Here is a 15001-nt window from a genome sequence, read left to right on the forward strand (position 1 = left end):
GGCTTAGTATTGCTAAAATGAACCAATTAGGCAATTTCCATATCAAGATCGTATAAGCGGTCTTATTTTTGTGATGAGATAAGAACATTCAGATTTGAAAAAAACAATGAAAGTCATGTTTAAAGTCTGCACTGCAATCGTATAGAGTAGACCACTAGAGATTGTCCCGTAGGCAACACAGGGCTTTGCGACGCTTCTGCACGAACGAATGTATTTGAGCCTTCAAGTACACCGTCCTTACATTCTGCACAGAATAGGTACACTGAGTGCGTGAAGGGCTATTTCGTAAGATCTGCCGATAGTAAGCCACAACAAATTAAGATTTACAACAGAAATCAAATAAAGTAAATTGCGGATAAAATTGATAGTTAATTTTTCATTTGCCTTGTTTTTCAACTTGTTAGGACGGGTTTGTCCTAGCTTTTGGAAAGGTAGCACTATAGCACTGAGAACTAAGTGAAGGGCAATGTTGTCATTAATTGCCAGAACAGCTCTAACGAAAAGTAAGTTTGTATGATAAACACACGCACGTATTTTCAATGCTAGCTGGAACGACATACAGCATTGTTTAGAATGAATTAAATGCTTATGTTCACTGTTGTAACGATAGGGCAATTAGAGTGGCTAGTTAGCTAGCTCCTTTTACTAGCTAGTCAGTTTTCTAGGTGAGAGGTTAAAACTGTCAAGCCTGTCAAGCCCGTTCACTCTGATCTGAGTCCAGATTTTTGCATACATGTTCCATTGTATTTGTTTTTGCTTTCTGTCTTTGTTCTGCCTTTCTGTTCTGCCTTTCTGTTGTCAGTATCTCATTACCTATTTATTTCTCTCTACCCCTCGCTCATTCGCAAAGTTGTTTCATATTTCCTTCCCTCTCTCCATACCTTATTCTCTCTTTCATTCCCTCTCCACAGACAGCAGTGTGTGGCTACCAGGTATCAGAGCCATGAGAGCCATGTCTTCCGGAGGTCCCACCGCCCCCTTCACCACCCTCTCAATCAGCCACCCAGCCACGGCCGTCACACACGTCGAGCTGCACCGCCCCGAGAAACGCAACGCCATGAACCGTGCCTTCTGGAGGTAGGTCATTATGCCCGACCATCCATGGGCCATGTATTATAGAGGTGGGACACAGAGTCGATCCTATAAACCCTCCATCTTCTCTGCCGTCCTCCCAGCGAGATGGTGGACTGTTTCTCTCAGATCGCTGCAGACCCAGATTGCAGAGTGGTGGTTGTCTCGGGAGCAGGCAAGATGTTCACTTCCGGTGAGTCAGATGGTTGGATGAAAGTCTTTTGTATTGGACTCCTTGTCAACCATATATCCCTATTGGACGTAGATTGTGTGTGTCTGTGTGTGTGAGCAGGCATCGACCTGATGGACATGGCCAGTGATATACTTCAACCAGAGGGAGACGACATGGCCCGAACTTCGTGGAACATGAGACGCATCATCACCAAGTACCAGGAGACATTCAGCGTCATTGAGAAGGTCTGTGGAAAAAAATGTATGCAATCAGAGAGACAAATGTGTATTGTTTATTGGTCCACCCATCCACCCACCTTTATTCTTGCAGTGTCCGAAGCCAGTGGTGGTGGCAGTGCACAGCGCATGTATAGGAGGAGGTCAGCTGGTGGGACGGGGGGTTCACTATTCCATCTTATCTAGAACAATAGTTTCCTCAAATGTATTTCGATATTGTCCGGTCATTCATATTGATCTGCGGTGTTTGTTGACCAAGTGTGTGTGTACGTGGGGGATGTCTATGTTGATGTGTTTGCCAGGTGTGGATCTGATCACAGCGTGTGACATCCGTCTGTGCACTCAGGATGCATGGTTCCAGGTTAAGGTAGGATTGGCTTGAATAGCGTACTAACTGGATAACTTTGATAAAACACTTTGTTTAAGGTCCACAGTTCAACATAGAGAAATGTTATTTCCTTCACTTCATTGTCAGAACCACCGACCAATCACATATGATTGGTCCTGTCTTCCTCCAGGAAGTGGATATTGGCCTGGCAGCAGACGTGGGAACTCTGCAGAGACTTCCCAAGGTCATCGGCAGCCGCAGGTAAAGAGAGACTCACATGATCATACTAGAGCAATATTACTAGAAATAACCCAATGCTGGTTTACAAGGTTATTTACCTGCTGTAAATGTGATTAAATGATGAAATAACAGTTTGTTGCTCCTGCAGCCTTGTGAATGAGCTGGCTCTGACTGCCAGGAAGATGTATGCTGACGAGGCCAAGAGCAGCGGGCTGGTCAGGTGGGCAGACTAGGAGTGTGTCTGTTTGTGTGCCTGTGAGTTTGTAATTCATGATTATTATGTTTGTCATCCCCCCGCCGCCACATATAGCCGTGTGTTTGACGATAAGGAGGCCATGATGGTGGCGGCTCTGGAGTTGGCGGGGGAGATTGCCGGACGCAGCCCCGTGGCAGTGCAGGGTACCAAGGTCAACCTGATCTACTCCAGGGACCACAGCGTGGCTGAAGGACTGGACTACATGGTGAGACTCTAGCAGTGCTCTCAGATGGTCTGGTGATTGCTGGTCTCATGGAGGGTTAGAATCCTAGACAGATTAGGCTCATTTGATCATGTCTGTCTGTCTGTCTGCAGGCTACTTGGAACATGAGCATGCTGCAGACCCAGGACGTGATGAAGTCCGCTCAGGCTTCCATGGAGAAGAAGAGCCCCAAGGAAGTGGCTTTCTCCAAGCTGTGAGACCACCTGGGCCTGGCTCAATTCAGCCTGGCCCAACTCAGCCTGCTGGGGAGGAGGGGAGATTTCTACGTTAATAAAGGGGTCTAAGAGGGACTGGCCTACCCCTTTGTTTACAAGGCATTGAGTGGAAAGGGGAGAGATGGAGGGAGGGATTAACTGTTCTACTATAGCTCACTGTCTCCTGGAGTTCACTAACTGAGAATGTGTTGAACAGGGCCCAGAGATGGGATAGATGGGTTTTTTGCCGGGTCCCTGCATCCTGGTTATACAGATTCCCTGAAGCATTGAGTTAGTGCTATTAAGTCAATCCTAAAAATGTCAACTACTGCCATGCCTTTTAAATACAAGTGGATAGAATTGGGATACCAGGAACGCGTTTTGTGCCAATGCCTTTCATGTTCATCAGAGAAACCAAAACGAAATATGTCGGTTGAGAGTTGAAGGAGCCATCGCTTTGTCTCCAACTCTGGCAGGGTCTGGTCTCTAATCAAGCCTGATCATGATTGTTTGATCAAATAAAGTGTTGAAAAGAGTCAAGAATGAAGATGTTGCACACTTTTTCAATAAGTTGAGCCTCAGTTGTATTTTCTCAAAATAGCAATGAGGTTAAGCAGGCTTTCAGATCAGGCACCCAAAGCCTCTGCAATGGTCAGAACCATGACTTGGGGGCGGGGGGTCAGATGGCTGAGTGGTTAGGGAATCGGGCTACCAAACAGAAGGTTGCCGGTTCGATTCCGGCCGTGTCCATGACGTTGTGCACCTGGGCAAGGCACTTCACCCTACTTGCCTCGGGGGAATGTCCCTGTACTTACTGTAAGTCGCTCTGGATAAGAGCGTCTGCTAAATGACTAAATATAAATGACTGCCCTGAAGTAACATACCACTCTGAAGAACTCACCTCACTGGACTCCCTCAAACATCTCCCATATCCTGACAAACTGGTGTGCAGTCCTGTCATGTCATCTGTCACCACTAGATAGGACTCTGAGACAGCTGAACATTGTCTGTCCCCAAAGATGAGGAGCAAGGACTGGGAAAGGACACTTCCCGTGTCCACCACTAGAGGTTGTATCAGTATCAGAAAACCAGCAACTGACTCACAAACATGATCCATACAGGCTTGCAGGACAGATTTGAGTAACCTTTTTTGAAATACACATTTTAAAACGTTATCTGTTTCACGTTAATCACTTTGATCTGAAAGAACAGGCAGACCAGTTTGAACTGATATGCCATTGATCCCTTCGAGTTCCAGTCACTCTCAGAACTTTGTTCATGAATGTGTACTCACGGGAGGCCACTGCTCTCTCTGTCTGTTCTCATGTGAGTCTTCATACTCCTTTCAATGACCCACTCAACCCCTATTTTCCACCTGTCTGTCTCCTTTCGTCTCCTGTGGTGCTTATCTCCCCAGTTACCTGTCTATATTCTCTGTCTTGGGTTCCCTCTCGCATCTGACTTACCTCTTCTGGAACATGTCTCTCTCGCCTAATAGCCTAGCTGTCAGTCTCTTTTGCTCCTCGCTAGCTGTGTCCTTTCATCTACTTGAGAGATTTGTCCCTCAGGGAGTGTTGCAGGCAATACTGATGGAGGAGGAAGACTGTTAAGTTTATATTAAATTCCAGTTTTCAATATGAATCCTGTGAGCAGGGCAGGTGAAAGATATATTTATCTGTGCTTCATATTTATACGTGTTCACATGTGAAACACAGCTGATAACATCTACACCTGCTCCAACCAAAGTGGAATTTCATAGAAACGTATGACTAAACTCTTAATCACCCTTTGTGAGTCACGCCAATGTTGTCTGTAGCACGCCATGAGAGTGTGTAGCAGGTGTCATCTCTTGGCCTTGTGCAATTTTTTGTGTTCATAATAAATTATTACCTATACATGCTGTGTTTATACAACTCACATGCAACTCCAAAATGAGGTGACGCTTTAGATCCCGATGCTTGTAATGAGTGTTAGTTTACAGGTCATAAGGCCTTGGTAAGTTAGAAAGTCTTAGTTTTGATGTTTATGAGCATATTATAAGGGTTTTACTACCCAAGGCCGTAATCATAATGTATATTGGGGGACACCCCCCCCCCCCCCCCCAATATTCAAATCTGGTCAAAATGTCCCCCCCAATATATTGATATAAAAATATAAATGTGCTACGCTACGCCAGGCAGAGGTGTCAAAAGTATTCACATTCATTACTCAAGTAGAAGTATAGATACTAGGGTTTAAAAATACTTCTGTAGAAGTTGAAGTATCAATTCAAGCTTTTTACTTAAGTAAAAGTATAAAAGTACTGGTGTCAAAACTACTTAAAGTATAAAAGTAAAAGTAGTAAGGGGAAAAAGGCCATTAAGGACGAAAGCTTAGGCACAGGGGTCTATAATGCACGACCCCACCTCCCCCCCAAAAGGTCATAATGACTTGTTATATTGAAATGTTGAAAAATGTGGGCTGCATCTGTTTATGCCCATTGAAAATGAACGCATTTTAGTACAATGCAAATACATTAAAGAACCATATATGTGTAGCCTACTACTAAGCATTAACATGTGTTTTATGGAGCGGAAAATATGATGACTAGATGCCTATTGTAATGCTGCAACAAGTCAAAATTCAGTCTCTGCCACGGACATCTTCGTAGGCTACATACGTCTATTTCCTTTGACGAGTTTGACGTGATTTTGTGTCATGTGCAGGTGATGGATCACGTATAAACCGGTGTCGGAATGGTATGTTTAAATACTTGTCATCCAACCACAATCAAATTCACTCTATCCAGATGGCGCGTTTTTTCTGGATAGTTTTTTTTGTGTGTGTTTTTTTGAACGATGACAAGCCGGAATGAAAACAAGCCGAACTGAAATTGGAGTAACGAGGCTATTTTTAAAATGTAAGGAGTAGAAAGTACAGATTACTGCGTGAAAATGTAAGGAGTAGAAGTAGAGAGTCGGCTGAAAAATTATTACTTCAGTAAAGTATAGATACCCAAAATGTCTACTTAAGTAAGGTACTAAGTTACTTGACACCTCTGACGCCAGGCAACCACGCACGTTGTCAGAAATGTATATAAGAAATGTAGAAATGTTGGCCCTCGCTGACATGCTTCGACAAAGACAGGGTTAGCCGCAGGTATGCTCTGGGGCTGGCTCTGACAGTAGTGATGGGTCGTTCGCGAACGATCCGGCTCTAAGAGCCGGCTCTTGAAGGTGAACGTCGGGAGCTGGCTCGCATATCTGAAGAGCCGACTATTTTTAATAGATTAATACAGCCTATAAAAACTAAATGATTATGAAATAATTAATTTTAATTGTATTTAAAATAATTTACTGATTCAAAGAACAACAAAAAAATACTTGTAGGCTTAAAGGCGCACACGATCATCCTCACATTCTGTTCCTGTCAATCCTGCATGAGGGAGGGCCGAGCCAAGAGAGAGTAGTCAAAACTCGGAGGAGAGCCATGACAAATCAATGCATTTTTAAAGATATGTGGTTACGGTCGAGTATGATTTCATTTAATAATTTAATTCAAATTGTTTTCACACCTATCATAGTCAAATTCATAGTTAAAACGTGTATTTTTTAAAGAGCCGTTGGAGAGCCAAAAGAGCCGGCTCTTTTTAGTGAGCTGAGCCATACGAGCCGGCTCACGAAAAAGAGCCGGAATGCCCATCACTAACTGACAGAGCTTCTGCAACAAAATGTCAAAACCTACTCATCCTCTTTTGTTAAGCTGGTAATTGTAGTCCTTGGTAATTTTGTCTCATGCCATTTCAGAAGTGTGTAATTGAGGGGAAAGAAATAAACGACAGGTTTTGAAATATTTCAAATCATAAACAGACTGTTAACTGTTTGGACGCCTGTGGCATCAACAAGTTTTAACATTCCGCCTCTGTTTCTGTCGTGGAAGTTTTTGAGAGAATCAATCGTTTAGGCTGAAGTCGGGTGAAGTACAGAGTTAATGTTCATTTGACGTAGATTTAAACATAATAACATCATCAACATAACATCATCGACACACAAACATAAGACAATAACACAAGACAATTTCATACAGCTCCATCTAGCATTCTAGAATGGAACCGGGAGAATCCAGCCCACCAGCACTACCCAGCTGATGGCCCTGAACCCCCAAGAACATTCTTCAACAGACCATTTTATAGATACAACAGTTCTCAAAAGTCATTGGTCCATCCTACAGACATGCAGCTATACCAAATCTCTTCTATTGGTTAACTCCTAAGAACAATACAGTTGAATCCACATTGTCTCCAGACCAACTGTCTCTTCCTCCCTAGGTGACAAGAACTCTCCCAGGTCATCCAGACTTCCCGTCTCTAGACTTCACATCTCCTAGTTAGGTGTCATAAAACTGCAAATGGCATCTCTACCAAATGGAGTTGAATCAACATTCATTGTATCAAGCTTCTTAACCAACTGTAAACTTTTCCTAAAACACATTCATTGTACATAGGCCCAAAAGTTTCCTACTCCTCACAGCTACACTGATGGATGTTATTGTTGTGTGATCTTTCACATTTGTTTACTTGAATCCCCTGTGGCTATCATGCATGCATCAGATACTTTCTGACTTAACAGCAACAGTTTGTGTTCACACTTCACAGGTCAAATCTTTATGGAGACAGGATTATCAAAGCACGGCTGGAAAGCATCCAACACGCCAACACATAACCATGTGACATCTGTGAGCATTTGTGTTCTATCTGTCTCAGAAACAAAAGCTTAGATTTATGGCTTATATAAGTGGTTGGGTGTTGGAATCCTATCTATTTTCTCGGGGCAGATAAGCACCGTTGAGCTCAAGATCAAGACTTCCTAGAGCGGAACTCAAGAGAGCAGAGAGCCATATTTGAGAGATCAGAGCTGAGAGGGCAGAGATCCAGAGAGGAGAGATCCAGAGGAGAGGTCCTGTTTCCAGGAATCTCATGCACCAGGAGTGTGCGACCCAGAGGTCAGGTTATCTGAATGATTCTGGGTCATGAAGAGAACACAGTGAGGAGCATCAAACCACTCATGCAACTGCTAGCTGTGTTATGCTTTATTAGGGTTGAATCTCAGTCTACATTCAAAACTGTCATTTACACAGCCAACCCACCACCATCAGATATAGGTATACTGTGCAGCCATGGACTGCTAGGGCATGTGACTACACAGTGGCGATAACGAGATTGGACAAGGTTGATAGTATCGCTACACACCAACTACATTAGGAATGTAACAAAAACATACCAACAGCATGTACATCAGACATAGAACCCCCTACAGATACATTTGTCTTTTAACCTACGAATGTGCAAATATTATAATTGATACACAACAGTCAAGAACTTAATAACAAATATTTTGACGTTACCATTAATCTACAACTAGTAAGGGCTACTGATATATTCATAGATCCTAATGAAAGACAAGGTTAAGCTATTTTTTCATCTCTGCTGAACGGTAAACTTTACCTACCAGCCACGAGACAACGACAACATCCTCAAACAGAGAACAAAAGACCCAGAAATCCCTAGACGGAACCCAGTTACCATGGAACTAAGTAAGGTGGAGTCATCATTTTAGGTCCAAAACATAAACACATCATAATACATTTTACACTGTTGTTTGTTTTACAATTACGCATTTTTTCATTAGGATATAATATGTAGCAGTTGGTCTTTGCCTTTCATATTGAAGAAAATCAACACAAAGTAACAAAAGATATTACAAACATATGTAATTTTACAAACGTGATATAACAAACATGTCCAATATCCTGAGACCTGGCGATTATTTTATGTCCACTTACGTGGACATACATTTTGGGATAGTAACATTACAACCATAAAGTGTTATTCTAGTTAGTTAATGAAGTTATAGATGCATAACTATAACAAATAAGACAAACTATGTTGTGACATTTATTTCCCTTAAAATGTCTTTATTTGACCACTTACACTATGTTATGCAAAATGTAGACAGGACTGTCAGGATATCACATGGTTTACCAGTGTCTTTAAAAGAGCACCAGTGAAGGGTCAACACCAATAACAACACAAATATCCAACACCATCACCTCTTCGCTTGACTTGCGTTTATATCTTGTTACTTTAATGTAACAAACAATGTAAGTTTCACAGAAACCAGCTAATGAGCATCCTAGTTTTAAATACAGGCCACAAAAAAATGAGAGTGGTTCACTCCTGTTTTGAGCCTTGCACAAAATAACTCTGAATGCATGACATAAAAACTTGACTTGCCTGGAGAGACGGCATCTAACAGAGGGTCTATGCATCAAACTAGCAGCTAGAAATAAATGAAGACCCTCATACCACTAGAACCTCTCTCAGACAAGTTCAAGTTTGTAATAACTCAGAAACATTTACTGTCAGGTCTGCATACGCCTTGTGAGGCAGATGAACACATCCTTCTGCTAGAGACAGACGTGGTGGCCATGGACCACCCAGCTCTAGAACATCCTCACCCCCTGGAGAACAGAGAAGCAGATAACACACAGCTGTTAGAACCACAATTCATGTTGTTAACACACCTAATGTTCCACACTGTTGCCTAGAACCACGGTTCTCAATGCAAAGGTTACCTAGAAGAACCATTTGACCTAATATGTATACAAAAATAGTTTTAAAGAAATGTGGCCATTTGAATGTGATGTACTGTGTTGTTAAAAATAACAGGTCCAGTGTAACGACTGCATCAGTGTCTCACCTGGTCCATGCTAGCCTTGGGGACCCCTCTCTGGGTGGGTCTGTAAGGCTCCATACTGGAACCCTGGGGAATGGGTCCACCCCAAAGCCCTGGTCCTGAGACACAAAGCAAGTCACACTGAGATTACTTTCCTTTGAACCCTGAGCTTCCTTCAGCTATACTTCAAAATATGTTTGGCCAAGTTGATTATGTTGGTTAATCAAGTTTCATTTCTAGATTAGTTGTATGTCTTTCCAAGAAGTTGGTACACAACATGAAGAGTTAGTTAGTTCTACATGAAGAAGTACCCTCTTCTTTTTGAGACGATAGTATATCTGAGACTATAGTATATCTGTGTCTTAGGTGACCGACCAGGGTGTAGTTGTCCATCAGTAGAAGGTATTCCAGGGTCTCCATGATCTGCTCCTTACGAAGGGTTTGGAGTCTGGTCCGGCCAGGGGACGCGCTCCTCTCCAGCTCCCTCACGGTCAGCTTCAGAGAAACAGCAGCACACTGAAGGACATTCAGACCTGCACACACACACACACACACACACAAACACACACACACACACATGTAACATCCTCGTTCAGATCTTCTGAATAAGAATAAAGACATTTATCACAGGAGTGGATTACAAACTAATGTCACGTCACAATGCACGCACAGAGACAAAAAAACAAAACAATTATAGCAACCTGTATGTCTTCAAATACCAAGCTGGTGCCTGAGGGTATAACTGTACAGTCATTTCAAGCCTGAACAGGCTGCTAAAGTTGCTCGGTCAGGCCTGAGGTATGAGACCCACATCACACACCTACTTGCCAGTGAATCCTGTTTTTCCCTTCCAGTTAGTTCACTCAAATAAAATCAAAATGTATTTGTATAGCCCTTTTTACAAGCAATGTCACAGAGGGCTTCACATACGCCCATAAAACTGCCCCTCAACCAACCTAAACCCTCAAGGAAGACAGGGAAAAACTCCCAGAAAAACTCACTGGAGGAGAAAACTCAAGGGGTCTTAACTGGTCTAATAAGAGTTTTGAGAAACTAGAAAGGTCATTACATACCGTACTTATCAGTGGCTTCAAGGTCAACATAGAATCCCTCCTTTATCAGTTTCATCAGAACCTGAAACATAAAATAATGCATGATGTTTTTTTACTGGAGGGATTCACTTTTGTGAGACAGGTTTATAAGGAAACATACAGGAGTTCCAGAGTTGCTGGTAGGGCAAGGGTAGGGTTAGGGTAGGGGCAAGGTTAGGGTTGGGGCAATGTTAGGTTTAGGGTAGGTGAACACAGAATCCCCATGGTTGCTTGCAAGGTACAGGACACGTCTAACAAAGGCCACAACAAAAGCTCAACATAAAACGCATAATACGGCTGTGAGATTGCACAACTTGTTACAACTTGCACAACCGGTTAGCTCAGAAGAGGAGTAGTTTTCTTCTCACAGACTTCTACAGAACAAGTAAAGAGGCCCAGCTAACATCCTACCTGAAGTACTGTACCTAGTTGATGTGACAGAGGGACTCTAAGGAGTTCATCAACAGGTTGGTGGGGGCTGTCACATTGATTTGGTAGTAGGTATGATATTATTGAAGTACTAGAACTCTGGTGTATCTGACCTACCTCTACAACTCTAATGTAACCGTTCTCTGCACTGAGATGCATGCAGGTTTTCCCAGACCGGTCTGTCTCATTAGCATTAGCACCCATCCGGACCAGGTCTTCCACAATCATGTGCTGGTTATTCTGGGCTGCCAGGTGAAGGGCAGACTGGGCAGAGAGGGGTCAAAGGTTAGGCAGCCATACTAGCCAATTAAAGCTTAACAACCATAACCCTATATACTAAATAAAAACATTCTGTGGTGGAGTTATATATCATAACAAAGTGCTGAGTAACAAAACAAACTACAAAGTTGTTAGGATAGAAAGTGCTGTCTGTTCGAAGTACCTTTCCTTCAGAGTCTTTGAGGTCCAGACTGTTGAGAGCGGCCATCCTCTTGGCAATAGCATATACCAGCGCCCGGCGACCCTCAGTCGCAGCTTTGTGAAGAGCTCTGCGGGGAGACACAGTAGGGAGACACACACTCATCCACCTGGTTGCGACTGTTTGAAGTAGCAATGCACCAATCTAGAATCACACTACTTGTATTTGTAACTATTCACGTTTTCACTGTTGTCCTCCTGGTACTGTGTGAACATAGCACAGTGTGTTTTACCATGCGGCTGTCCCAGAAGGGTTTCAGTTAGGATGCCAGAGTAGCATTGCTGATTAAGGAGATTTGCAATTTGATGATCTTTCTCTCAAGTGAGCTGGGGTGGGTTGGCAACAAAGGAGCTATGAGAAGCATGTTTGCCTGGGGTTGCCAGAGATGGTTCTTGGCTTTAGCTCTGTGAGTTAGCACAGACCAGGGTTCAAGCACGACTGCTTCTATCAGGCCTGGTGGTACACATGTGAGAGAGACACACGTACCCTTCAGGGACCCAGGTATATAATTGAAGTAGACCAAATACTTTTGTTTCTCCCTAAGATTATGTTTATGTTTCCCCCTGAACCCCCATGTGTTCTCTGGAAGAACCAGATACTGTCACAGCATATACACACATACACCTTGTTTTCCATACTTACATCTGGCCATTCTCATCAGTGTCTAGGAGATGAGAGTCGGACACCTCCCTGATCAGGTTCCCTTCATGCTGCAGCTGGTTCCAGAAGAATGCAGTATCATTCCAGGCCTGGTACCCCACATCTGGGGTAGTGCTGGGGGGAGAGGGGACCTGGTACTCACTGAGGCTGGGGGAGTGGGACATGTATGACCCAGGGCTTGATATCATGTCATCAGAGCCCTTGCTGTTGTAACCCCCCAGGGGGCTGAGCTGGTTAAGGGCAGTGGAGAGCGATCGGGAGAGGGGCAAGCCTAGAGAGGGGTAGTCTAGGGGCAGATCACTCTGCTGAGTGTCCTTTAAATGGTAGCTAAACAGGGCCTCAGGGCTCCAGGTGCTCTCACTCGGGTCAGGGGAGTACACTGGAGAGAGAGGTTGGGAAGGAGGGCTGTACTCTGGCGAGAGAGGGCTGTAGCTAGGGGAGAGAGGCTGGGGAGGAGGGCTGTAGCCAGGGGAGAGAGGCTGGGGAGGGGGGCTGTAGCTAGGGGAGAGAGGCTGGGGAGGAGGGCTGTAGCCAGGGGAGAGAGGCTGGGGAGGAGGGCTGTAGCCAGGGGAGAGAGGCTGGGGAGGAGGGCTGTAGCCAGGGGAGAGAGGCTGGGGAGGAGGGCTGTAGCCAGGGGAGAGAGGCTGGGGAGGGGGGCTGTAGCCAGGGGAGAGAGGCTGGGGAGGAGGGCTGTAGCCAGGGGAGAGAGGCTGGGGAGGAGGGCTGTAGCCAGGGGAGAGAGGCTGGGGAGGGGGGCTGTAGCCATGGGAGAGAGGCTGGATTGGAGGGCTGTAGCTAGGGGAGAGAGGCTGAGGAGGTGGGCTGTACTCTGGGGAAAGAGGGCTGTAGCCATGGAAAATAGGCTTGGTTGGAGGGCTGTAGTTTTTCAGATCCTCTTCCAGCACCTCAACTATGAAGGCCAGCTCCTCCAGGCTCTTCATGGATTTTTTTTTCTGAAAGACACAGGAAGCAAGGTGGGGGTATTTACTCTCTGCCGCCAAACAGGATCCTCTTCACAACTAGTCTCTGTTGCATTAGTTTAAAAGGAAGTTTGTCTATTGCTCCACACACACACACTCCCAGGACAAACACAGGGACAAGACCAAGCCAGTGCTGGGTATGGGCAGTAGAACACAACATGTCTGGAGCTAGCAGTTAAAACAGTCCTTTCAGACCTGAGAGGATCCTGCCTCACAGAGCCCTGAACTCCCCACTCCCACTCAGGGTATGGATCCCACTCACCTTGCCGGCCCTGCGCTCTCCCTGTGTGTTGACACGCTTCTTCTCTCCTGTAGGAGGAAATAACATTTTCAGTCTAGTCTATCTCTCTTTGAAGATGTGTAAATAAGAGGCCCTTGCTTTCACAAGACAAACCAACCCTGAAGATAAACAATGTTTGTTGAACGTGAACAAACCCTCATCCTGAGCAGCAGTTAGAGTCTAGATGGAGAGAAGGACTGAGCCTCACTTCCTCCTGGCTGTCTTACCTGCAGACCAGTAGAGCTAGTGCCCTGTCGCATGAACACTAACCTGGCAACATGTCTGGGATCAGGTCTACTCACCTTTAGATGATTTTCCATGACTCCCCTATGGAGACAGTCATATTATTAGTGGGATGTATCTTCTACCCAAGTCTGCAATGTTAGTGTGTATGTGTGTGTAAGTCTGTGAGTGAGTGTGAAATGTGTATGTGAGAGATTACGTGTCTCCTACCTGAGGGTCCAAGCCCTTGGCCAGGCGTATGGTCCTAAGCATGTCTTTGACGGGCATCTTGACTCTTACTCCCAGGTACTTCTTCTCTGCATCCAGCTCGGAGGACTTCAGCCCTGGGCACATGTGTGGGGGTGGGGGGGAGGCACATGAGAACACACTGGAGCCAATATCTTAAACAAAAATGGATCCACGCATGCATGCCTATACACCTCACAGTACAAGCATGAATACATGCATGCATAGGCAGTATATGTAAACATGCACACTGATGTACACACATACTTTGGGTATCTTTTGGCCCTAAAACCTTTTTTCAATAGCTGTAAATTATGCATGTATAGCCTTCTATAGAATTTTATCTAACATATGCAGAAGCTAAAAAATGATATCCATGACAATGAAGATCTAAACGTTTTGTACATATATGATAGTTTCCCATTCAACTGTAGCTGGCAAATTAGCAATTGGGACCGACCTGCCCTCCGTTTGCCAGCGTCACTGTGAGAGCGGGAGGTATGGACATCCGGGCTTGATGGAGTCTCACCGGCCTTCGGTGAGTGTGGCTCTTCCTGCGGGGATTCAGATGGCACACGTGAGTAGTGTCTCCCAGATGGCGCATCAAGCCTATCATCGTCCCTTCCCACGCCTCCATGGTCCACAGACTGTCTTTTACTTTTAAACCGGACCCTCAATGCGCCCATTTGAAAAGATTTTCGAAAACAGTGAAGAAAAATATCAAAAACAAACAAAAAACGTTTTGTATGGAAGAGGGACTGTAAAGACCACGATGTCACCTGTCAGGGTTCTACACTGTGAACGTTGAAGGTAGGACCTAGTGTACAGTAAACTAGTGGGAGTTAACAAAGCACATTGAGCCTTGAGGCTAGACTTCTAACCACACCTGTTTTTCATGTCAGGGCTAGCATATTTTGATCCCAAAGAGGCAGCAAGATATGTTTCTTCCCTGAGGGTTACTAGGGGGCCTGTGCTAGGAGGCCGATCCCAGCAGGGCCACCTGAACATTCCACATATCTAAGTCTCTTGTGTGTATCGTGCTCTCAAGTTCACTGTCAGGTCTGAGTGTGGGGGCGAATCCTGGTCGTATTCTTCATCACATTTGATGTGTAAAGCTTTGTACAAATCAGAAAGACTGTTAGGTATGCTGTGTAAGGTTATGTATGCATGTAAACTTATTTT

At 44.6% G+C, this 15001-nt stretch overlaps 2 protein-coding genes across 4 annotated transcripts; one reads left to right on the forward strand and one right to left on the reverse strand.

Annotated features, from left to right (window-relative positions):
* The first annotated feature begins 105 nt into the window (after nucleotides 1-105).
* ech1 (enoyl CoA hydratase 1, peroxisomal) lies at nucleotides 106-3893 on the forward strand. Of its 3 annotated transcripts, XM_062473289.1 has the most exons (11): nucleotides 106-301; nucleotides 405-503; nucleotides 912-1077; nucleotides 1176-1264; nucleotides 1364-1488; nucleotides 1574-1622; nucleotides 1782-1846; nucleotides 1998-2068; nucleotides 2196-2267; nucleotides 2358-2508; nucleotides 2619-3893. In XM_062473289.1, exons 2-11 carry the CDS (start codon nucleotides 467-469, stop codon nucleotides 2721-2723), a joined length of 930 nt encoding a protein of 309 aa, XP_062329273.1. In that variant the 5' UTR covers nucleotides 106-301; nucleotides 405-466; the 3' UTR covers nucleotides 2724-3893. The 3 variants fall into 3 exon arrangements, with proteins under 3 accessions (XP_062329273.1, XP_062329274.1, XP_062329272.1); XM_062473290.1 differs by lacking the exon at nucleotides 405-503; XM_062473288.1 differs by having other exon boundaries at nucleotides 244-503.
* A 4776-nt stretch (nucleotides 3894-8669) lies between these two features.
* zgc:113279 (uncharacterized protein LOC553749 homolog) lies at nucleotides 8670-14605 on the reverse strand. The gene is made up of 11 exons (XM_062473585.1): nucleotides 14280-14605; nucleotides 13805-13917; nucleotides 13654-13678; nucleotides 13334-13380; nucleotides 12074-13044; nucleotides 11396-11501; nucleotides 11071-11217; nucleotides 10507-10567; nucleotides 9809-9966; nucleotides 9458-9552; nucleotides 8670-9218 (listed from the first exon to the last, which is right to left on the reverse strand). Exons 1-11 carry the CDS (start codon nucleotides 14503-14505, stop codon nucleotides 9212-9214), a joined length of 1956 nt encoding a protein of 651 aa, XP_062329569.1. The 5' UTR covers nucleotides 14506-14605; the 3' UTR covers nucleotides 8670-9211.
* Between the last annotated feature and the right edge of the window lie 396 nt (nucleotides 14606-15001).

Source organism: Osmerus eperlanus, chromosome 11, assembly GCF_963692335.1.
Source record: "Osmerus eperlanus chromosome 11, fOsmEpe2.1, whole genome shotgun sequence".
In the NCBI taxonomy this organism is placed as follows: Eukaryota; Metazoa; Chordata; class Actinopteri; order Osmeriformes; family Osmeridae; genus Osmerus; species Osmerus eperlanus.

Excerpts from the sequence above, each read along its gene's own strand:
- ech1 (XM_062473289.1), top strand. The coding sequence starts at position 467 with ATGTTGTCATTAATTGCCAGAACAGCTCTAACGAAAA. Across the intron at positions 1,847-1,997 it reads ATGCATGGTTCCAGGTTAAG|GAAGTGGATATTGGCCTGGC; the intron begins GTAGGATTGGCT and ends GTCTTCCTCCAG. Across the intron at positions 2,268-2,357 it reads AAGAGCAGCGGGCTGGTCAG|CCGTGTGTTTGACGATAAGG; the intron begins GTGGGCAGACTA and ends CGCCACATATAG.
- zgc:113279 (XM_062473585.1), bottom strand. The coding sequence starts at position 14,505 with ATGGGCGCATTGAGGGTCCGGTTTAAAAGTAAAAGACAGTCTGTGGAC. Across the intron at positions 13,679-13,804 it reads CCAAGGGCTTGGACCCTCAG|GGGAGTCATGGAAAATCATC; the intron begins GTAGGAGACACG and ends CTGTCTCCATAG. Across the intron at positions 9,967-10,506 it reads TGAAGCCACTGATAAGTACG|GTCTGAATGTCCTTCAGTGT; the intron begins GTATGTAATGAC and ends GTGTGTGTGCAG.